Below are 24,792 nucleotides of genomic sequence, written 5' to 3'. Positions count from 1 at the left end.
AGGGCCCTGCAGTGTTGGCGCATTGCATTTTTGCATTTAACATTAAGGATGTTACCCAAAGGGGCTTAGATTCAAAATGGCGCCAAACCAACCTTAAGGTTACATTCAGTCGAATTAGATCAAAGAGGATATACAGTACAGTATAATGAAATCCGTGCATGATTTATTCATGACCTATTTTAAATCTCGAGTACATATCCAGTCTGCTAATATTACTGTAAATGTGATGTTTGGATTTAATCCCCAAAACCAATCAGTTAACTTTTAGGGAAATTCAAACTGATCTGTAACCTGAAAATAATCTACTTGTAAGCCTATCCCTCGAATTAAGACCTCTTAAAAATTGAGTACCGTTTGCAGCGTCAAGTCAATTGAGGTCTTTATTTTGCCTTGCACCAAGTGGACCAACACATCAGAAGAATTCAAACTGCAGATTCGGCCTCTTGGCACATACGAGCTTCCTATCTGCACCTTGGCACACAATTTAGTAGGAACCGATTAAGATCCAAATAAGAGTCTGAATTATTTGGTGAGACGTTAGATGCTCTTCCGCATCGAGCAGAATAGGGCTCCACAACTTCTTCTTTCTGCCATACAGTTGCATGCAGGCTTCTGCTAATTACTCATAGCATAGCATTAAAAAGAAGCGGGCAAAAATTTCTGCGGAAATTTACACCTCTGATACCCTAACTTTGATCTCAAGAAACCTCATTTTAAATGAGGTACCATTCATACTTGGTGGGGCCAAGAACCAAGAACTGCATTTGTGGCGCGCCAACAACAAAAAAACTCTCCTAGCGTCCACTGTAAGCCTCCAGTGAAAGCCCAAATGGAGATGTTTCCTTCTGATCTCCTGGTCTTGAGTACTCTTGATGTAGTATGACTTTAAGGTTGACCACATTACAAACACACAAAATTTCACCTGCTCCAGAGTGCTTGCTCGCTGCTTCAAAGACGTCCTTGACTTAAAGGAGTGCCGGGATGCTTCCATTTCCAACCGCGGGACCGCCGTACCCCTTCTGCTAATGGAATATGAATGAGGCGCATGGATGAGAACATATTTCACATATTTCTACTGCGAAAAATACGAATAAACCTGTGCTAATCACTTTGGGAGCAATCAGTCAAAAATGAACTGGATTGCAAAAGGGTTGTCCCGTTGTCCTTGGATGATGCACATACATGGAGGCGGCTTGATTTAATGTGATGCACAAAGGCGCCGCTCTGATGTGTCTCATTAATTCTTTAGCTCAGCTGGCTGTGGACGAACGCGGCAGATTGACGGGGGATGAGCGTACTCCGGCATCTCCCTTTGAAATGGAAGTTTAGCGAGAATGCCTCCCAGCTCTAAATGGACCCCCCCCCTCCTTGCTTTATATACAAGCAGTCAGTCTTGCCACTGTAAATGCATGAATCTTGCAAACTGCAGTGACACAGGCCTGGAAACAACAGAAGAATACTCTCTTGATTTCCAGCTAGTAGTAATATGGAGATCAGGAGAGTAAAGCAGGGAGGTAATAACCCAGGTGGCGCCATTAAGGCAGCTTCCATGTGCTCGATTAGCAGTCATCACGTGCTCTAATCACCCTGAAATAAGGCTTGCTTATGCTTTACAGTGCAGCTGATTGCACAGCATCAATCAGCTCAATGTCTTGGATCAAATGCACAAATGATGAAACCCTACCATTAGCCCCGCAAATAATACCCGTAAAATAGCCATTTGTGAAAACATTCCAGAAGATGCCACGTTTCTGATACAAAAGTAGCGATCTGAAACGACCTAAAACCAGTTTTGCAAACTTCATTTAAATCCATTTTCCACTCCCTAGCAATGAAAGGCAAAGCCGTATTTTTGTGTGGTAAACACCCAAATGAGACATTTATTGACATCTTTGAATGTTCCCTAAGGGAGCCACATCATCAGAAGAATAATAATTTACAATAAATATAAATAATAGAAACATTTTGAAATACATTTTCAATGGTCTACTCCAAAGGCGTTTGATCGTTTTTTTTCCCAACTTGAAAAGATTCCTTTTGATTCTTTTGAGTTTTTGCGCTAAAGTCACCTGTCAATTTGGCGTGACCCAATCCGATATTGATATCAGTCCGATACAAAAAAACTGTCTCGGATTATATTGCTCGACATACAAAAATCTAACTCTCAAGCGCCGCATGCAGGTTTCAACTTTGAATATTGAATTCTCGCAGCTACAGTTGCTGACCATTTGTCTGTGCTTGACTAGTATTACTTGACCAAGTCATCTAACATTTCTTTTGGGAAAAAAAAAAAAAAATTCCAGCGGATTTTGTATCGAATCGACATCATATCGGACGGTTCGCTGCAATATCGGGATCGGGAGTGAAAAAGTTTTGTTGGAATTCTGCCAATAAATGTACCGAGACGTACAATCCTATAAGACCTCCACACACTATTTACACCGCATTGATATTGAGTGTGAAAAATTTTTACAAAAGTTGAGTAGCGAGATTACAAATTGTGAAAAATATCCCATTTCCCCTCCGTATCAAAAAAATTGCAAGTAGCTTCAAAGAGTCACAACAACGTAGGCGGTATTACCAAAAAGCGAGGGACGGTAGTAAGTCTTGGCAAACTGCGGGACTGTAAACGGCCCCTACACGGTTGTAACAGACAAGAAGGCGTTACGGACTTTGGAATCCTCCGGGACTCGAGCCCCGTGACTCATCAGCTCCTGGATGGTCATCCAGTTGTCCAGAATCTTTTTGTTGCGCTTCTTCATCATTTTCTTGTGACTGAGCTCCAGGATGTTGATCTCCTTGTGGCCCTCGGCCCCGCCGGCCAGACCCTCCTTCAGACACTCGAAACGGCTCTTCTGCATGAACTCCCTCCTCTTCCTCTGCTCCCTCGCTCGCGCCAGCTGCTGCTTGCGCTCCTCCTTGCTCCAGTAGCGCCCCATCTTCATCTCGCTCATGGCGTCGTCGTCCGTGGTCATGCCGCCGCTGCGCTCCTCTCGAATCCTCAGCGCTCGCTCCCTCAGGATGCGGTCGCGAGCCGGCCGCCGGGCCACGTAGCGCGATCCGTCCGCCCGCACTTTAACCTTCCACTCCAGACGCGGTTCCCCAGAGCGAGCGTTGCGGTTCAGCGGATCCCGGCACACGCTGACGAGACTCAGCTGGCTCTGGGAATACTCCAAGGACGAGTGCTGCTGTAGCAGCTGCATGTAGTTCTGGAACAAAAAACACTTGTCACTGCAGAAATGATGCTTTTTGATTTTTCAAGCTGCTGTATGCAGAGAGGCACAGACTTTTTTTTTTTAATTCTAGACCCTGGTGTAACGTACAACTAGGGATGTTTCATAGAGTTGTTTTGAAATATCTCACAATTAATTCATAAAATACTCAAGAGGTTCAGGAGATTTTCTGCACATTTGAACCATCAAAATCAACGTTTTGTTTTTTTTTCTGGGCAAGCAGTGCCGCGACAATTTTTCTCCTTATGTACACACAAAGTCTTTGCCTCCTCTAAATCAGGGGTCCCCAACTTTGTTATCACCAAGGTCAACACTTACGCTCCGATGACTCAAGTGACACGCCTCACCGCCATACCAACCTGAAGTTGTCGAGATCCAAGCGATCCGTGGTAAGGGCTGGTCTGGTATGAGGCAAACGGCGGTTTTCTTTCGGGATCTTTGGTTTTCCCCTTTTTCTCGCAGCGCTCATCATCGGCAGGCAGCGCCGGGTCGGACTCGGATCGAGAGGGGTTACTCTGGTCCGGGCTGCTTGAGAAAACAGCGCAAGGATCTGCTCGCACACAGTGTTCTGTTGACCCCTGAGACTCGGCGATGGGGCTGGTGGGCTTTGACGAGGCCATTTGGAGGTTCTTCTTGTTGGCGACGCTAACGCGTCTCTGCAGGGAGCGCTCGGGTGATCGCTCCCGACCCAGCGGAGTGGAGCGTGCGCTCTCGGCTGTGTTGTAGGCACTGGAGCTGTCTTTTTCTCCGGTCTTATCGCTTTGAAGGTGTTCGTGAATATTGGCCAGCCTGCCGCCGGTCTTCAGCCTTCGCCCCGGGCACGTGGGGGCGTCAGTCTGTCGGGCCTGGCGGAGCTGATGGGCCTGCATGATGTTCTGGCACTCCAGCTCAATGTTGCGCAGTTCTTGGTTTAACATCCTCAGCTCTTGCTCCACCCCTTCGCCTTCCTCGGCATCCGAGGCGGTATCCCCATCCCCTCCTCCCTGCTCCGTGAGGCTGCACTCGATACTGTGTCGAATGGAGTAAACCCCGCATTCCACACCCTTCCGGATTTGGCACTTGACTTCCAGAAGTTGTTGGAAGTGATTCTCCAGTCCCAACATCCCACTTCCGCCATTGTGAATGCTGATTACCCCTTCACAAGCTTTGCCTTCAGTTACTGTCCTCTGCTTCTGAGGGTCCCGAGATAGCGCGGAACCTCGCCTATTGTGCGGATTCTGGGCCAGCCATTGCTCCCTCAAACACTGAGCCGGACTCCTTCTGTAGAGTCTGGCCAATAAAGGTTGGTGCTCAGGACTGTCTATACTGCACCCAAACCCGCTGTCTTTGTCTTGGCCGTTGGAGGAACAGGTAGCGGCGTCGGTTGTCCTTTCCTCTCGAACCTGCGGAAGATAAATCCGAAAACAGCGCGCGGCGGATTAGTCGGGAAGCGTTTTGACTTGTGGCCGAAGTTATCTCACCTTGTCTTGTCTGAAGTTACGGTCCTTCTCGCTCGCCTCCAGCATGTCCCTCTTGAGTTCATTCACCAGTTCCTCTTGCTCATCAAGCCACACATCATCCTCGAGCTAAAAACAAAAGCAATCATCATCTCAGAAACAAGGCACATTCACATCTTGTTCGGATGAGGCCCGTGGTCCTTACCGGTGTCTCTGATCTTGTCTCCGGCCTCGTCACCAGCAGGATAATACTCTTTGCGTTTTCTCCCGACAGCAAGGAAACCGCCTTCTCTCGATCCTGCACCGTACGGCCATTTATCTGCGGCCAAAAACATGTCTGCAAAATTATATTTTGCATGCTTGTCCACCAAGCCCAGACAATTTGTAACCCTCGCATCTCTACGACCTACGACCCTCCAGCTATCGCCGTCTACATCGTTAAGCGTGTTCCATCAAAGGTTGAGCAAGCGAGCGCACCGTTCAACCTCTTCAGTCCTCACTCGCCACACAATTAACTCTTCTTTGACAGGAGGTGTTCATCTTTTCTCCTGGAGACTAATGGGGCTGCCATAAGAGGATAATGGGGCCGCCAGGACAGGGGACAATGATCTTTCACAGCAAACGCAGAGAGAATTATGAGCTGAATTGTGAGTGGAGGTTTTATGGTTGTCTTCTTGCCGCTCTTTGTTTGTTTGTGCACCGTAGGGACACTCGTATTTGGTCACCTAGACTTTACACCACGAGGAGGAACTTACTTGTAAAATACGATCGCCATTTTTAATGCGTCCGTCTCTTGCTGCTAAACTGTTTGGCTCCACCTGCGCAAAAGGCACCACAAATAATTTGAGTCAAGCCTGCCAAGTGAAACCAGCCATAATTCAAACAAAGACTATCTTGTCAAAACAAAAACTAAACAAAGGTCAACACTCACTTTGTACTTCAAAAATTTTTCGGCATCTGTCTTTTGCAGCGAACGCGCTCAAAAAATCGTTTTCTAATGAAATTGTTTTTGCAATAAGCAATTTTTGACATTTTCATCATGAAGATTAATGAGGCCAATTTGCATTATGGGTTGCATTTTTTTGGACTTTCAAAGTCTTTGATTTAGAGGTTCAACGACGAACAGACAATTGACTGTCAAAATGAGCTATTATTTTGATCGATTAATTGATTAATAAAAAAATAATTAATTCAAAAATAATAATCAACTTAAAGATGTCTTTGGGATGCAATACGTTTTTTGTGCTTACTGTCGGAACAGTACGACATACCTGGCTGACATAAATAGCCGTGTCCTCCTCCTCATCGGTGCGATAGCACAACGTCAGGCCTAGCTTTTCTTGAGTGTTCTGCTTGCATAACTCCACTTCCTGTTGGAGAAAAAAACACACTTTCAATTTAGTCAGTTTAGTCAACTTAGCAAAGTAAGCCCGTGCTGATGTCTGCAAAAGTCCAACAAAGGTGTGATGGGGAGCAAGGTTGAAATAAGTGCGATCAGATAAATAACATATATGGGTGGAGGAGCAATCCAAGATTGACAGCGGAACTAATTATTTCCATAGCATTGAACCTGACGCAAAACTGACCTTCAAAGGTTACGCTATAGAGGTCGTTTATGTTAATGTACGATCACTCCCAAATATCACGCTTCATTCCGCCTCTTCATTTCAAGGTACGAAAGCCAAATTCAGAAGCAGTATCCGACACCACTAACATGATGTCATCAAGCTGAAGTAGCGTGTGCAAAAAATGTCAAATGGCCTCAATAAGACATGAATTAGATCTCATTTGTGAGCTGACATTAAAACTCATTTACTCTGCCAGCAATTTCATTGTGTGGCAATAGGATGTTCATTGACGCATTCGCGTCAAACGGCAAAGATTCCATTTACGGCGGCAGACGCCACCGATGTAGAAACGTTACACAGCGAGGGCGGCGTTGTCGCCAACATCTGTTCGCCACGTTTCTGCCTGATTGCCACTTAACATTTCAATTACGTCTAATTGAAAAGAAATGATTGCTGCTCCTTAATGTTCATTGTTTCCTCATTGTGTGATGACATGCATGAGCTTGCTGCAAAAGGGAAAATAGAATTGCAAATCTTTTAATTTTACATCACAAAAAACCTATTATCTATATATAGTATAAATATATAAATAGCTAATTAGCTGCAAAGCTAGCACAATCTACTTTTTCTGCGTTGTCATACTTTTCTCCCCTTTACAAACAAAATTTGTAAGTATTGTGGCAGCATGTTGCCAGCCGACTTTGGTGCATTACCAGTGATTTGTCAATCAGGTGCAACTCCAGGAACTATCCTGTCTCATTAATCCAGTGAGAAAGCCCTCCATGTTGCTGTTAGATACACATAGATGGACAAATGCGCTACCAAGCTGACCATGTTGTGATTGGACGAAGTGTCTCATCCTTATCCGCCCCAAGGTAGACCTCAGCTGCAGCGAGGGAGCAGTAATGACCCACAATGGCATTTGCTGAACCAGGAAGTGGCCATTAAGCCAGTCAGAGCTGACGGTAGCTTGTCAGCGTCCCAGACAGTCACCCACAGGTCCTATGTGTTCTCAACTGCTCATTAAAGAAGAACTGGAGCTTGGAATATTTGGGCCCGCATTGCCTTCGTCTAAGATGGACTCTGATGATAGGCAAATTTCACTTTTTCATTTTATTTAAACATTATAGCGAGTCATGGAGTAATCCCTCATTTTTGGCAGTAAATGGGGACCGAAACCCCTCCGCTGTAGCGTCCCTCCTGTGCATTTTTATTCAAATGACAAAATACAGAAAAAAGTGCAGTTGTACCTCATAAACATACTCTTCTGTCCGTTCTACTTCAGCTGGTGTATTAGACAGGTACTCCGGACATTCGTAGAACTCGTGTTCCATTGTGTGGATGGAATGGCAGCTAAAAACACACACACACACACACACACACACACACACACACACACACACACACAAACGTCCATAAGTGTCTCCTAAACCAAATGGAAGAGCCAATAGAAAATGTTTGTAGGAGATACCTGTCAGACAAAAGGAAGGGACAAACGTCAGGCACGGGCGGCGTCACCGGCCGGAGTTTGGCCAGCGCCATGATGTGTTCGAAGGTGATGTCGGTTTGCGTGCACACGTCAGCCACGGGCGCCTCCTCGGATGGACCGACGGGCCGGATGACCTGCACGACGATGGGGTCTCCTCGTATGGCCTCCACTGTGCTCTCATCTTGCTCCGCTTTAGAAAAGTTACGCCTGTTCACCTAAAGCAAGAAGATAACACTGGGCTCATAAAGTTAAATATAGACCAATGTAGTCAAATAATTGTCGTGTTTCGATGCTCAAATTCCATCTGAAATACATTTTCACTCAGTTTATCTGCTAATTAAGCACAGTGAGCCCATTCAACAAACAATAAAAATAAAACATGTTTGGTGAAGCCTTCCACGATATATTTTTTTTTATTCTTCCCTGTAAGACACAAAAAGGCTGCGCCACAAGGGAACGAGATGGGAGGGAGGGGGTTGCTCTTCTAAAATGTCAAAATGACTGACACCTGCCCGCTAACCTGAATGTTAATGTATAAAAATCCTACGTATTAACTCCATGAACTGACACATAATTTAAGCCGCTTACTGTTTCGCAATGACAAGTGCGCACTCCAGTCTGTCACAATGTTGTCATTTTCCGAAATAATCACAGCTATGATCAGGTCCATATGGATGCACTCCAGCTGGTAGGTTTGGTTGCAGTGATGAGATGATGTGAGTTATATGTGGAATTGCCCAATTAAATCACAAATGAGGGCATAAAATAAATAGAGGAGATTAAATTTAATCAAAAAGACATTTCTCATCTGTTCTAATTAAAGATGCCATGCGAAGACAGGACGCGTTACCACAGGTGGGAAACCGACATAAAGGTGCAGCATTATAGCAGATAAACACCCGAGTCAGTTGAATTATATTTCAGGAAGCAAAAAGGGGTGTGGCAGGCTGACGCACATATGACGTAATTGCAATTCCGACATTTTTAATTCATTCATGGGAAAAGAGTTAAGCGTTGACAGCTATAGATGTCATCCGTTCTTATTGGGCAGCCAGTGAATGTTAGCAACCGTGATGTCATCTTTAGTTGACAACAAGTGGCAAAATGGCCGTCCTGAGATGAACTGAAAGCAAGTGGACTTTGCTGCTTGCTTCCTTTTCCACAAGAACAATATTCATCAGAATGCTGTGTGTTGTTGTTAATTATATTATTGTAAAAAAAATAAAATAAATCTGGTCGACTCCCCCTCTAAAAACTTTGCATTCTGTGTTTGTTTTCTAAATAGCAAACGACATTCTTGGCCACAGGCTCTTTCTCCAATCATTTGTGGTCTAATTAAACATTGGCAGCCACGAGTGCTTTCACGCTGGAGCACAAATGGCGCGACGTCTTGAAATTGGGGTTAAAAGTATCACGGTGAAGGTCAGCCCCAGGCCTCCAATATGCTCAACAGTCATCCCCAATGCACCATTCTTTTTTTTTTTTATCTTTCTCCACTTTTTTTTTTAATTCAAATGGAACTGTAGATAAAAGATGGTGTTTTTTTTGTGTTAGCCACGTGGAGATAAGAGAATGATGGAAAGCCCTGCGTCTCGTTGTATAATATATCAGATCGGGTGTCGCTGTGGGGAGGAAAAAAAAAAAGGCATTCTTCATCCACGACATGATCTCTTGACAGACTTAACACAGCGCCACAATATGCTTTCTGCATTAAGGGCACCGATAATGCTGATGTCACTGACATCCAATCGCCCAGTGGCCTTCTTCCACATTGAGATTCCTGTGAACTTCGCTCCAAGTGCCATTGTTATTCCATTGGGGCAAATATGCGGATTGCGACAAGGGAAGGAAGCGCAGGTGGCGGCTCGCGCTCACAATCTCGTTTGAGCAGCCGTCATAAATGTCTCATTTCAATAAGAAAAGTGAAAGGGGGACTTTGAGCGACAGGCTTCAGTGAATCGCGTTGACCCTTCACTTGGCGGCACCTACACGCCATTGATGACACTTTCAGTATCCCTAAATAGGGAGAAAATATGCTTAGCTGCGACTGCTATTGTAAATCCTTACTCCTATTCCTTCCTTCCATTTTTCATTTTAGCAACGCACCAATTAAAGTGACAAAACATTAAATGGGACACACTTAAGCAAAAATGCAAATGGTGTGCAGGCGGGAAATATGGCCGCTCGCGGACGAGATAACATCACGCATGCAAAAAGTCCGCTCAAGTGGCAATGAGTGTCCTTCAGCAATTTGCAGACGCGGGGTTGTGCACCAAAACAACCAATTAGCTCTGCATCAAGACGGCAAACCAGCATGAGGCGCGGATTAAGCAGAGCGGCGTAAACTTAAGCCTGCCCCTCTGAAGAAGAATTTCAAAGAAACATCCTTTTGGTTTCATTCCTAACATTTACAGGCGGGCTAAAATTGTCCTTCAACTCATTGTGCAGGGTTCAAGCCTTTGCCATTATCCTTCAAAACAACTGACTTGGAAATCTCACAGTTTGCCAACAAACATAATGCAAGAACTTTTTTGCTATTGTTGCATGTGCTTTATGAATTTACCAGTTGTGTAAAAGTTCCAATTCCTTCGACGATATATCTACAAAGTCAGTTTGATATGTATCACGTTATATTTGAAAGTGGAATAATTCGATACGGTCGTATCTTTTACATCATTGATTTCCGAATTGAGTGATCATTTTTCTACACTCTTAATAATGATTTGTAGCTGATTAGCTCTAAAAGTGAAAAGGAAGTTTAGAGTTTACGCACATAGCTTTTGGGTTCAATGAGTGCGCTTTAATTGGCGAGAAAGTATTTTGTGTAACTGTTGAGTTCAACACGAATTGATGTCGGGCGATCCGCAATGAAAAGTGCTTTCCAATATACTGTGCAGAAAGAATAAACAATGAATAAAAAATAGATGAAGCCACAAAAATAAGTGTCAACATGGTAGTCAATAACTCGTTCCTCGGCAATCTGCGCCTTTATTCCCTTTAAACTGGACTTTTTTTCCCCTTGCATTGCATTGCAATTCAACAAAGAACACACATTTCTGTTGTGTGTGTGTGTGTGCGCGTTGGCACTTTTCATTTCCTGTTCACTTCCTTATGCAAAACAATCTTCTTTTGTATTTCGGCTTTCTTCATTATCAACGCACCCTCAACTTGGACCGCTCACGTATTTATATTAGCGCTGCAATCAAATCCAAAGAGCTCACGGTGATGAATAAAAACGCCAAATAAAATGACTAAACCTTCGTATGTGTTGTGGCAGCCGGCCAGGCGTCTGGAGTTGAACTAGACGGCCGAGCCGCACTGTGGGCACGGCTTGACACGGTGCATCCACAAGACGTTCATTAGCCTCGATTTCCTGCCAAGACAATCGCCATCAGCCAGTATCCAGGTTTGCACACTGCCTTGCCACCGCCGTAATTAGCCCGCATTTTGCCACAAGGGATTGCGGGAGGTGGCTTGACGCTTTTTGTGGATTTCTGCACACGCTGCCATTTAATCGCCTGGATGCTTCTTTAAAAACAAAAAGGGAGGGAAAGAAAAAATATTGGACAATAGAGAGTCTCTCCCGCCCTCACCCCACACTGAGGGTGATTCGGGCCGCTAAGGGTCAGGGGTCAAATCCCAATCGCTAGCCCAGATGGCCGAGTATAGTTGCATTTTGGTGGTAATGGAGCAGCCTTTTAAGGCCACTCCTCACTCTGCTAATGTTCACAGAAAATAGCTCTCAAAAGACATTCTTACAATTTACATTTTCATTTATAACCAAAACAGTCCCTCAAAACAAGGGGATTTGATTGTCTTCTAATTAATTTATTTATGTCAGATTTAGGCTGAAGGCGGAAAAAAGAGCATTTGCATAAAATACTTGGAAAGTGAATCATTTTCCTGGTGAGCCCCCAAAAAATCAAAAATTAATGCGGTGGCTCTTTGCATAAAATTAAGGATTTTTCCTTCTTCAAAAAAGCCCGGAGTGTGAACTTAACATTTTTCTGCTGCTATCAAACTTTTTCAATGAATTTCAAAGTGATGCATGCTCACGCTAACTGCAACATGCAGCTCATTAGCATTATTCATCGCGTGAAGTTTGCCCTTTGGTGAAGATGAAAATCTAAAAAAAGTGCAGCCTTTTCACGAGATGGGAAAATGCTGCCCGAACAAGAAAAAAAATGCATTTTAAACAGCCGTTTTATGCATCTGACTGCACATACCATAACGAGGTAACCGTTCATAACTTTTGACAACGGAGGTGAATTAAAGGATAATATAGTTGAAAATCATGTTGCCGCATGTGACGGATCCAGAAAGGAAGACAAACACCAACAGAACATTTGCGCCCTTCCGCACCGTTCGAACAATCGAAGGCTCCGGCCCGAGGGCACAAGCGTGTTTTTGTGACACCCCATGCAGCATGTAATCATACCCCCCGACTATGCAGATGGTTTTGTGCCATTCAATCCGTAACTGAACTCGACGGCAGCCTCCGAGTGGGCCTAATTGACTTCCAAAGTCAGCTTAGTTAAGTGAGAATTCAACACCGGCCGGCAGGCTGCTGTAACCTCATCCTCCCTTGGACCACCTGCATCCTCACTGCGGATTTCCAAAATGAACTTGATGTGATATGAAAAGACACACAAGCAGCACAAGCGTTCTGCTTTGGAATTTTTGATATTGTGGTGCAGGATTTTTGTTTCAAACACATACATTATAGATATAATATACATCAGAGCTGCAAATTTCTTGTAAACAACAATTCGATGCTTTGAAGCTGCTTGGAACCTGGCAACAAAATGACCAGGAGGTGTGTTATTGCGTTATCGCGGATGGCTTCCCGTCATATCACCTCACACAACACAACCTGATTAGATCGGTCTCTTGTCTTTTCCTTTTTACGTCGCTATCTTTAAGGCTTCTGGCTTTGAAAAAGAAAAGCTCCTTTGAGGGGGCGGAGTTACACCAGACTGTATTAATAAGTGCTCCAGAGTGAAAGACCCAACCAGTGGGATGGAACAAAGTTGAAACAGTGCCTGGCGATTGATAAGCGACACGAGAATGCTTTTTGAGAAGAATGGAAGCTTTCCTTGCTTTTTTTTCTTTTCCCAATCCCTCCCTGGCCTCCTATCCTATCATCTTGGCCAGGCTAATTGGCCAAAGCTGATAACAACTGATAAGTCCTCTCATCGCGCATAAAAACCAGCGGTGACATTTTTACACAGTCGTAAAAAATAAGGCAGAGAATGCGCAATAAACACAGCTGCGTATTTGGGATCTTTATGGTGTGTGTGTGTAAATATGCGTACGTATATCTACCTCTTAAATGCGTGTGCATCTTTTGGCTCTGCCTGGAGGGGAGGAGCCAAATGTGTTCATGGATTGTGTCCATCCCTATACAGGCTTTCATTTGGGGCTTATCAGACGCAACACAGTCACCGTTGGGTGCTTGCTTTTGCCTTTTTGACCCCGAGCAAACAAGTGTATGAAATGAAAGTGTATGACACCGAAAAAATACAAAACACCGCAATAGATTTTTCTTTTCTGACATGCAATCTCACAGCCGAGAGTGGAAAGCGAGCGACTTGTCAAGTATAATTACGCTCGTAGGTGAATCGCTCCACTTGCTGGCAGCGCCACTTGTTACGCTCCGACAAGAAAATACAACCAACCCTCAAATTGAAAAGGTCGCCTTAGTCGAGATTTGAAGAAAGACGACTGTGAGATGGGGACGCGCGACATGTTCCGCTTGATGTTACGGCCATATGGATGGGCCGGCTGCGAGCGGACTGGACCCGGTCTGTGTCTGAACCCCCCTACGGAGCTGCTGTCTAACAGGCTGGACATGTGGCTAAGCATCTGTCCCCTGACGGATACAAAAACCACACAGACGCACTCGGCCAGACGATTCGTTCGTGTCTACGTTAGTTCTCGCTTTTGACTTATTGGGGCTTTCTGACTAAGTACTCGTGTCCTCAGTAGAGGACATCCTGGCCTTTCCAATGATGTCATGAGCATGAATGGGAATGGTATAACTTATTTTTTTGTGTATTAGCAAAGTCGGATAAAGCCTTATGAAAGGTTATTAACATCGTTGTGATATGCTTTACTGAAGCGTCATTATCACGATGTCGAATGTTTGTGATATATGGAGTAAACTAATATTCACATATATACATATTTTTTGTGTGAACATATAAATACAGTATTCATATATACGTCATAGATTTTACATAAATAATTGTATAATGCTTAGGGAAAAGAAAATGTTCATTTAAATAAATGTACACAGTACATGTATGTAAAAATATTCATCGACATACCATTTATAATCAATAAAACAAGGACGTGATCAACTCGCATATGAAAATCTGAACATATTTTCCCCCTACTCAAATCCTCCTCATCCATAAGCGTTCATCTTTTTTTTTTTTCAAGCATGCGGTCTCCGTGGAAACACAAACTGTACCGAAATAAAAAATGCTCAGTGGGAGGACAAGAGGGAGCGAGTTGTGCTGGAGGAGGAGGAGACATGAGAAATATGGAATGATGAAAGGGAAACGCGGCGAGGGGATTGCCGAGAAACCTCTCGCTCCCTCGTCATCTTACGGTTTGAGGACAAAGTCACGCTGTGACACACTTCCTGCTCACGAAGAATGAACTCGTCTCATATCTTTTGCACACTGTCACAGTGCAGATACACTCTGCCTGCAGCTACCATATTTTTCCGTAAAACCAGGACAGTGATGGAAAAAAAAAAAATCTTGAACGTGTCATGCCATACTCCGAACCGGTAGGGGGCAGCATAGCTGTTTTGGTTGGATTTCACATTTAATCCCAAAGACTATTTTCTCCCTTGAGTCCCAGGTACTTGTTTTTTTTTTTTTTTTCAAACTTTTTCAATTGTTTGTCTAGATGGCGATTGCTGGTGAATTAACAATTGTGTAATTGATAAAATACCTAAATAATACTACTGTAAAGCGTCTTTGAGTGTCTAAGAAAAGCGCTATCCAAATAAAATGCATTATTATAATTAATACATTATTTTAGGCACTTAAATACTGGGGTTGATTTTTTTAGGTAAAAAGTACCAGAGAAATTGACTTTAAGGACTCAAACAATAAAGAAAGCAATTACTCTCAGTATTAAAGTACTAAAGTCATCAATTACTGTAGCATAGCATAGTAAGTATCGGATTACTTTAATTCTGAAATACCCAAGTTATTGCATTACTTTAGTATTTAACTACCTGAAGTAATCGATAACTGATTTGACAATAGATGACTTTAACACTTAATTACCTAAATTAATTGATCATTAGATTACTTAAAAAAAAAAAATCACGTTTTAGGTAATTAAGCGCTAAAGTAAGTCTGAACTTTTAAGGAAATGTAAAAATTCGTCTGGGATTGAACGAGTTAAAGACTAATGTTCAAATTGTGCATGAGGTTACAGTAGCATATACACTACAATAAGAATGTATTTCTTAAGAATAAAAGCTGCCTCGTTTTTGATATAACATGTCCCCAACCGTCAGCAATATTTCTTGCATTGTACCAAAGCAGCTCATTATTTACTATAACACTCCCAAGACTTAATATGCAACGCACCAATAAGCGCTCGTTGCCTCCTCATTCTAATTTTGAGCTTGGTTTGACACAAGCACGCTTCCCGTGAAATACTCCTCATTACGTCGTCTCCAATTGTGCCGCCGCTCGCTCACAGAGCACCGCGCTAAATGATGAATGAACGGCCCGCTTCTACTGTACGTGCCAACAAAGCACTCTCCGCACCTTTCCATATGGCCGGGAATGTTGGAAGAAAAAAAAAAAAAAAAACTGTGAGATTCACACTTTACAGCCTCTTCCTTTCTAATCAACACATGCAAGCTCCGCGAAAGGGAATTTTCTGCCCGTGCTGACAATGTATTTGATGAAAAGAAAGGAAAATTGTCTCTGATTCCGAATAGTGGATCGATATGTGCCCTAGAGGTTCTTTTGAAATTTCAGCACCAGAGTTTGCAATAAATTATTTTCGATCGCTTACAAAGTGCAAGGCAACGTTTGGCTCCGAACAAAAATGATTGCGGTGCACCATAACATCCGCCATCCCGAGACCTCAACTCTTGAGGTCAAAGATACTAAATACCGATACCACAGTGTGTTTGCTTGTTTGGTTGCCTTCCTGAGACAACAGTGGACACAAATAAATAGGCTAAGTCTCTGGAGGATATTATGTTGAAGAAGTAGTTTATTTTAAAGTGGATTCGATTTGTTGCTAAAAAACAAAACAAAACTATGCTATATTTGATGGGCGACAAGTCCCAGGATAGAACAAGTTAGGGAACCCCTTTCTTTGAATGCGACAGATTCCTGCCTAAAGTAAGCACAAAGTCAATAAGCGTCTTAACTTTAGAAGTTTGGCTTGAGTCGCCCCTTATTTCCCTGCTCTTTCTCCGTTTGGTTTTTCCATCCCCGTCACGGAGACGATTGTCTCACCTGCGCAATATCGTAGAGCAGCTTGTAGTGCTCCTCCCGCTTCTGCAAGGTGCACAAATTGCAACCCATGCCGGTTGCCAGGGAGACGGCGCGCCGTCCGCCGGAGTGAGACGCTGGCGCGCTTGAGCTCCCCCGCGGGGCGGAAACGCGCTCCTGCTCCTCGGCTCCCCGCTCGCATCCCTCGGAGGATCCCCGCGCTGCACGCACACGCACGCACGCACGCACGCACACACACCTTTCACTTCTGCGCCCTTCGCTCGTCTCCCTCGCAAGAACGATGCTCACGGCACCTGGCTATTTTTCCCCCCCGTTCCTCGGCCGCCTCTTCCGGTGTGTGAGCTCCCCTCTCGCATGCGGGCGCACTTTTGGCTCCGGCGGACACACCTCCTCCCGTGGCAGGCATGCTGCGGGTGGTCCTCCTGCTCATTGGCCGGGAGAGAAGCGGAGGGAGGAGTGTGAGCATCCTTGCATTGGTGTGCAGGTGTGTTTGCAAAGACAATCTCTTTGTTAAGCCTAACAAGTGTTTAATCGCGTTAGGATCTGGTGCGCACACCGCGCGAGGGGATTTGGCGTGGAAATCAATCTCATTCCCCCATTTAATCAGATGCCCTCCTGCACTCCAGGCCCGACATAGATTTACAGTCACCAAAGTGATGCCGCCTCGACACTTTGACAAGGGCGCCGGACCGGGTTGACATACAGGAAGAAACTCAGACGACTATTGATTGGCTTCAAATTAGCTCGCAGCTCAGCTGGCCCCACACACAATATTCACGCAGTTCGTGCAATGTGTGCTTTGTTTTTATGGATCTGCATTAAATATAAATGAAGTTCTGCGGATTCCTTGATATCTATAGGTCATTCCCTTTATCACTTCCCCAGTAGAGACCTCGTTAGGTTATTGCAGCTATAGGCAAACGACGGCAAACTTCTTAATCCGGTCCGCCGGATTTGAAGCAATTATCAATCGGGAGGAGAGCGAAAATATTAATATCCTGAAGGATAGCGAAACTATCAGTGCTTTAACCCTTTCATTCAAGTTGGGGCAATGCGTCACTGCGGTTTTGAAAAAAATGGCAGCGGCTATAGAAATGGGAGCAATAAGATGAAAAGACATCCTAGCGGTTCATGAAACACATATCTACAGATTTGAGTGGCATTTCGCAAGTTTTCCATCCACAACAAGCCAGTGCTGGGCCAACTGTCAACAAAGTAGACTGCACTATCAATTAACCATATAGTACTGCAGAAACATATTGATCATATGCGCTACATATGTACCCTATGACACTGATTACTTTGTATTGTAGGCATTTGGTGATCACTTTCGCTTCTCTGCCTGCAATCATGACTTTTCTTACAACTTTTGACGATAACTAAATCACTGGTTGACGCCAAAACTGGTCATCGGGCTAGCGGGCCTTGATATAGTGTATAATTGTCGTCAATGCTTCAAACGCACCGGCTATTTTTGTTTGTTTGTTTTTTTATTTCCAATTGCAATAACAGAGCGGAGATCTGTCTCTTCTTCCGCAAAGTTTCTTTGGAAAATTGTGAAAAAGATAACGATTGACGATAGTAACAAAAGGGGAAAATGAAAGCTCCGGCCCCTGCTCTTTATGGAGCTAACAGGGCCACCGCGGGTCACGTTGATTTATGTTTACCGCGAAATAGAATTAGGGAACTCCCCGTCAGCCAAAGTGCACGGATGACCAATAGCTGTCACGGTCAAGAAGACGAGGCGGAGAGCGCAGATGCGTCATCTTGCTTATCACCAGCCAAGCAGGTACAAGGACCATAGTGGGGCAGTCAAGGGCGTCCGAGCGCAGCCAGATACAACCCCGAGATAACACTTAACCCAACCTCGCCGCCGGCTTTCGGATGAGGTCGCCACCGTTGCCTCCCGACGTCCAAAAAGGGACATCACCAACTAATGGATTCCTCTCCCCTTGCCTCCAATTCATTTCAATCCCGAACCTGATCGACAACTTGCGAAAATCCGGCTAATTTTCACTGGAGAACTCATAAAATTGCTGAGCTGTGGCATTTCATCAGAAGGTGATATCATGGTGCTCATTTATGACCTCCACCATCCATTTTTATTGTTCATATTGCCCCCTTTCTATCACGTCTCCTTCAGTTTTATCATCGCCTTTATATTACGCCGCTATCACACAGACGCACGCGTCCGCCCCAGACTCTTGTATAACTTTAAACGACAAAAGTGTTGAAGGTCTTACGTTGGAATCATCCAAAAGTTCAAACTGTCTCCCTCACCGGCGAAAAACAGCTCGCTCGACTTCAAAGGGAACTTTCATCACTCAATTTCTATGACATGCAATGTAATTGATGGAAAATGGCTTTTTATACTTCTTGAGAGATTTTTTTTTTCTGGGCTATGGTTAAAATGGAGTCAAATGGACAAATGTTACTGTCTCCTTGAGGATTTTTCAAGTTGCTATGGAAAGCAGTGGTTGGCAGCTTTTTTCAATGATGTAAATCCTGTGAAATATTTTTTCAGGCGTATTTTTCGTCATATTACTAGTTGGTTATTATTGCCTTTATTGCTCTTACTGTTTTTTTTTAACTTTGTTTTATTGCCTACTTTATTATTTACTCGGTTGTGAAATGTAGTCTGCTTGGGGAAGTGAACAGAATAATTTGGTTGTGTTTTCGTTTCAGACAAAAAGTAAAAATGTCTACGGCATTGAATGAGTCGATTTGCTCCGAATTATCGTTGCCGTCCGTCGCATTAAAACACATTCAATTAGATTTTCTGATACATGCAGACAAGCGGTTGAAATCCCACGCGCTCCCAGGGGTATTCGCGCTCTTTTAAGAACCGTCGCTTTAAAACGCTTGGTTAATAAAACAAAACGTTGGCGTAATTCAATTAAGTCTTCAGCAAAGCAACCTTCACATCAGATGCGACAGCCGCGTATCTTGCAGCCGATAGCGTGAGAGGAGCCCGAGGGTGCCTCGCTCACGGCTCTCGCTATCCGTAAACCATCCATTATTTACCACTGTGAGCCATTCATCTGGCTAAAAACACAATTAGAACGGACTCACCACACAAAGCAAAAGGCGGCGGGGAATTACCGCAAAGTATCTTTTGCCATTGTATTTCCCGCCTTCGTAATTACATTTGAACTATTAATTACGAACTAACGCCGAGATGCATTCTCCTCCAGGACAAAATGATTCTAAAAAGACGTTTAATTATCAAATTAAAGAAACAAAAGAAAGGCAAGACAAAGCAAGCTTGCATTCAGCTTAAAACATCGCCACTTTTTTTTTTTGTTCTAAAATGTGCCAGTTGTGCAAAAGCATTGATGACCGCAAAGAAACCGGCGCCCGTATTTTTCAAGACAAAGTGGGCTTTATCTACCACTCCAATCACTGTCGCTTTGCTCGATTGGCTGAACAAGGCTGCGGAAAGTGTCCACGTTTGAGAAAGCAATGCGGCGTCACCTGACACCCTTTTGGGGCTGCCTCGGTTCCGCTTCATGATGCAAATACAGCAGTAGGAAGCGCCGCACTGCCACCTGGACTATGTGCTATCTGAGACCGTGGCAGCAAGTACCCCCAGGGGTATTGCAGTCGTACTCCCGTTTGAGGACCATGGTTTTCGACCAATAAGATAAATAAAACGAAAAGATATATATATTTTTATGAAGAACCCAAATTATTTCACGGTCCTCGAACAGTCAGGCCACGAAGCCCTGGGGCGCCACTTTGAGAACCACTGCTTTAAAAAATTAATGAAATAATATTTTTGTGCTTTTAACATCAAATCTTTTCACTACTACTAGATCCAACAATCCAGCTTGCAAGCTTTGTACAACTTTTATGCTGTTTTTGTCAGAACAACCGATTTCGTTTTGAAGACCGTCTCCCCCAAAAGACTCTAAAAGGGGGTCAATAATTCATAATATGCACGGTAATGCATTTGTTTTTTGGCGTAATAACTGTTTTTATTTAAAAAAAACAAAGCTCAAGCTTTAACAGGGCCCAGCAGCGATTGAGTTAAATTGAGTTTAATGTCCGCCTCAAGCAAATTGAGCTTCTCCCTGGGAGTGTCCAGATACGGTCAGGGTTACGGCGCATGTAAAGGAGTCCGTTGGAAAATCATTGGGGGGCTAGGGTGGGGGTCGGCTTCCATCTATTTGAGGCCATCATCCACTACCTCGGATGAGCTCGGGAAGGCCGAGCCAGCTGTTCCTCCATTGTCCAGGCGCTTAACTGGATTACGGGGGTGCGAGGCGCACACACGAGGATGCTCACACCGGGACACACTTTGACACAAAGTGTTAACCTCAAACTTTAGAAGCAGATGGAGCGCAAGGACTCGTCGGCTTTATGACTGCGGCCGACACTACGCCGGAGAGACTTCCGGGCCAAAGCGATCGATCCTGAAAGATTATTTAATTTGACACGCGGGATTTCCTTCGTTTTCCATGCAAATTTTCTTCCCCGTCCTGAATTCACGCGGCCGTGATCCGGCACGCTACAGCCTGCGATAAAGGCGGCTACGGAACGGGCGCTTAGGTCACAAGGCGCGAGATTAGTCATACGCCGCTGAACTCGGAGCGTTTTCGTCGCACTTACCGGTTCCAGCTGCTCGGGTTCCTTTTCATGGGCAGGCCCATTGTGTTGTGAGTCTGTCAAAGAAAGAGGAATACGCAAGATGAGGGTCTTGTGTGAATAGAAGTGAGGAAACATTGATTGCGAGCACTTTGCAACCTGCACTCAATAATGTTTTGTGCAACACTTCCACTGAAGTAATCATTTGTTTTTCGCTTTTAACAGTTTTTCACTAAATGCCTCCTAGCCGGCTTGATGCTAATGAAATAGCTTTTCCCTTTTCCACCCTCTACATACACACGATCGACGAGTTCATTGGGTGGGCGGAGCTTAAGACCTCCCGCTGGTTCCAATCTGCAGGCAAAGTGGTTAATAAAAACATTTACTATTCCCCTGATGCCAATGCAAAAAAGTGAGAGTGTAAAAAATAGCTGAATGTGTAAAAGTGAGTCAATTCAACATGTAGATGCTGAAAAAGCAAAAATAAACGCGTCTTGAGAAAAAACTTGCATTCGTTTAGACCGGCGCCTCGGTGGAGAAGCGGTGAACCCTATCGGCCTCACGGTTCAGGGACCCGAGTTCAAATCCACCAGGCTCCGGTCTTCCTGTGTGGGATTTGCATGTTCTGTGCTGCATGTGCTGTCACTATTAAAAAGCATTAGATTTGCCAGTGTGAAAAAAATCTCACATATGCCCTGATTGCCTTCTTTAGGGGTACTTTTATCCCCATTTGAAACTCGCTGGCTGCAAGAGTAATGTTATATCGCTTGCGCTGACCTCCACAAAGATGATTTGGTGCACGATGACCCGGCAGGTCAAAAGGATCACATGGCATGGATCTTTTTGCCTGCTAATGAGGATTGTCAAGTCGTGGATAAAAGAGATGCACACAGAGGTCAAACACGCTATTTCTAGTACTTGTTTACGATCAAATATATTTTGCTTATTTAGATTGAAACAAAACATTTTTACAGCGCTTGGATTCTTGTTACGGAGACACAGGCACAGGAAGGTAAGGACTTGTCACCCACATCCTCTGTGCTGTTGCTTTTAATCAAATCACTCTTAGCGGGAGGATTTTTTTTTTTGGAGGGGGGACATATGTCGTCATGGCAACCCTCCAATATGATGGAGCTGATGACAGAGGGTCTCTAAGAGGAGATCTGTCAGTGAAATAGCACCCCAACGCCCGAGACATGCTCTGATGATGTGTGAAGCATCACACAGGCAGAAGACACTTCATTAGGTACGCTTCTGCTCTTACAATTATTTTTTTTTTTGAAAGAAAAGGCAACACGTCATTCATCCAGGTACAGCACAGATGATCTGCCTGAGCGCTATGTTAAAAAAAATTTACCGGTGCTGGACCGAATGTATAAATTGAGATAATATATCCCAGGGGGGCGTATGGCGATTTTGATTTATAGTGACGCGATGTAATCTTCTGCTCTGCTGTAAACATGCCAGTCCACTAGGTGGTACAATCAGCCTCGGTGACCTTGCGACACCCTTACTCGCGTGTACAATCTCAGCATTCATGAGAAGTGACAAAAATATAAACAGTACAATGTAGCTCATGTATGAACATCCGGAGCTAATGCGCATCGTTCCTTCGGTAATAAATAAGGGCCCGGTATAATTATACCCTTGCGCTCGTACCTAATATGAATTTATGTTTCTTGGTTAGAAGCCTTTGCCGCCTTTCAATAAGTGTCACAGGTCATAAAACTGGTGTCACCGGGTCAAATGAAGCATGAGGTCACCTCGACCGGCGTATAATACACCGGACATTTCATTAGGTACACCTGTGCCCTCCAATGACATTCAAAACAAATATCCAGCCTCGACTAAGCTCATTTCTTACGTTATAATTTGCAGTGTCGAAGAAGTTGAATTAAATAGAAAAATAACCCATGTGCTGTATTATTTATCCGGATTTTATGCGCGGGATTTACGAGTTGAAATTACAGCTTTCACAGGACAAATAAAAATCGCTGGAGGACATTTATACGGTTGCATATATTTTCGTTAATGTATCTAGCGGCGTGAAATGCCGAGCGCCTCGCTCTAAGCTAACAGCCACAGACATTCCGAATGTGACTCTACTGTAAAACGGGTCCTGGAGGGCCAGAGTCCCAATCTTTCACCTTTCAGGTCATTTCAAATATGTGGAACTTGAACAACGCTGTTGTAATGCTTTTGTTCATTTCCTATTGAAATTAAAGCACTTGTTTTCTTGATACCCTGCATTTTTTGGGCGTTTATGAGATGGATTATCAAAACATTCCGCTCATCTGCTCCAGGACTGGCGCTTTTGGTCAACTTTAGAACCTTTTGTGGCAAACCACTGATGTAGAACCTCGAAACGGCACATACACATATCGAGAGCACCATCGATCCAAACGTAACCCTGTTTTAGAGTGACAGTGCAGATCCATATAAAACAGACATTAAGGTGCCTCATGTTCCAATTAATTTGCTCTTAATTTGAAAACAAAAGTGCACTTTTCCTGCCACATCATTAAAAAAATAAATAATGATTAATAATAATAAATTGTTAAAGAACCGCTGTCTTAGAAAATGAGAGACAAAGTATATTCCGTCATAACGCGCTTATCCGAGCTTCAGTTTATGCATTTTATATTAAAGCCAGATTGGGCATATGAAGAGCTTTCCATGCTGTTGGCAGTAATGGAGTTCTTAAACTGGCTTTATTGGAACCCGCATATTTTTTAATGATATAGAATGAATAGCTCGAATTTATAAATTGATGACGGCAGGCTACAAAAGCCTTTCACTATCATAAATGACTAAGTCTTTCATTGCACGGTTTTAATCATCAAGCGAGTAATTAGCAAATAGCACATGATCCTTGTTTGGATTCACCATCTTTGACGATTCCCACGTAGGAAAATATTAGCTCTGCCAGGAGTTTCCTGGCTTCTGGTGATGTATCGCTGTCATGCCACATTAGGCCAGATCCTCTGACCTTTGAACTCATCCTAACATTTACCCGAGTGACGTGCCCTCTGTCTGAAGTGGTCAACAAACGCACGCAGGTTCTGTAGACGCCGCGCATTAACCTTCATTTGTTTAGCTTGTCTTCCCTTAACGATGATTCATTGAGAGGTACTACCGAAGCTTTCATAAATCAATAAATAGGGGCTATTTATAGTGAGGGTGACTTACCACAACAAACACGGCATGCCGGCGAAGAAATGGAGACTGCATATCAACATGCTGACCTGACAATGAGGCACACCAGGAGAGAGCTGATTGGCCGTTGCAAGGCTGACGAGAATGGGCAAACAGGATGTACAAGAAAATAAATCGAAATCACAACACAGGAAACTCAGGTTTCAACGTTAAGAAGCAAAATTTCAAAGAAAATACAACAAAAAGGTATCAACACATTCAATACCAAAGATGTACAGAAACGTTTTTTTTTTTTTTTAAGAGTCCAGCTATTTCAACCCCAGTGACTTATTTTCTAACAGACGCCGTGTCAAGAGACAGGTGACGGTGTACAAATGAAATAATCTCTAAACTCAATTAAAAAGTGAGCAAAAGCAAACAAAGGACAGAAAGCTTCCAGGTTATAGCTTTTTCTTCTTTTTACAACAGTGAGAGGACATTAAAAAAAGTGCAAAGTTGGTCTTTTCCACACATTAGCATTTTTCACCTATGCAGCATTATTTGATGCTTTGAGCTGGAAAGGGCCATTAAAAATGCATTTGTGTCAAGTTAGGCTATAAAATGTTAAGTGGTCACTTTGACCCCATTTGCACAAAAGGCGTAAAAGTGATATTTATCTTGACATTTTCCACAAACTGTTGATGATTTACTGACGTAACAGACAATTAACAATTAGCCCTAAAATTAGCAGAGGAGAAAGCTTCAAGATGTTTAGTCAAACAATGCTCAAAGCTACGATGACCCTGAAGTACAAATCACAAAAACAAATATGTAAACGAAAGT

The 24,792-nt window shown here is 43.7% G+C and overlaps 1 protein-coding gene across 2 annotated transcripts; it reads right to left on the bottom strand.

The window, feature by feature from the left end:
• Positions 1-1,865: 1,865 nt before the first annotated feature.
• Positions 1,866-24,707, bottom strand: pdzrn4 (PDZ domain containing ring finger 4). Of its 2 annotated transcripts, none has more exons than XM_088406465.1 (11): positions 24,004-24,707; positions 20,839-20,891; positions 16,231-16,649; positions 7,709-7,941; positions 7,488-7,590; positions 5,941-6,039; positions 5,425-5,487; positions 4,875-5,006; positions 4,694-4,798; positions 3,593-4,615; positions 1,866-3,209 (listed from the first exon to the last, which is right to left on the bottom strand). In XM_088406465.1, exons 3-11 carry the CDS (start codon positions 16,297-16,299, stop codon positions 2,637-2,639), a joined length of 2,400 nt encoding a protein of 799 aa, XP_088262591.1. In that variant the 5' UTR covers positions 16,300-16,649; positions 20,839-20,891; positions 24,004-24,707; the 3' UTR covers positions 1,866-2,636. The 2 variants fall into 2 exon arrangements, with proteins under 2 accessions (XP_088262591.1, XP_088262592.1); XM_088406466.1 differs by having other exon boundaries at positions 4,875-4,988.
• Positions 24,708-24,792: the final 85 nt, after the last annotated feature.

This window comes from Hippichthys cyanospilos, chromosome 22 (genome assembly GCF_059441005.1).
Source record: "Hippichthys cyanospilos isolate Australia breed blue-spotted pipefish chromosome 22, RoL_Hcya_1.0, whole genome shotgun sequence".
NCBI lineage: Eukaryota > Metazoa > Chordata > Actinopteri > Syngnathiformes > Syngnathidae > Hippichthys > Hippichthys cyanospilos.
The sequence above is the reverse complement of the archived record's forward strand: the minus strand, read 5'-3'. Positions and strand labels throughout refer to the sequence as shown.

What these genes read in the sequence shown, in the direction of transcription:
- pdzrn4 (XM_088406465.1), bottom strand. Translation starts at nt 16,299, where the DNA reads ATGGGTTGCAATTTGTGCACCTTGCAGAAGCGGGAGGAGCACTACAAG. An exon ending in ATGGCGATCGTATTTTACAA is followed by an intron (nt 5,007 to 5,424) that starts GTAAGTTCCTCC and finishes ATAATTTTGCAG; the next exon opens with ACATGTTTTTGGCCGCAGAT. An exon ending in AGACAAGATCAGAGACACCG is followed by an intron (nt 4,799 to 4,874) that starts GTAAGGACCACG and finishes TTTTGTTTTTAG; the next exon opens with CTCGAGGATGATGTGTGGCT.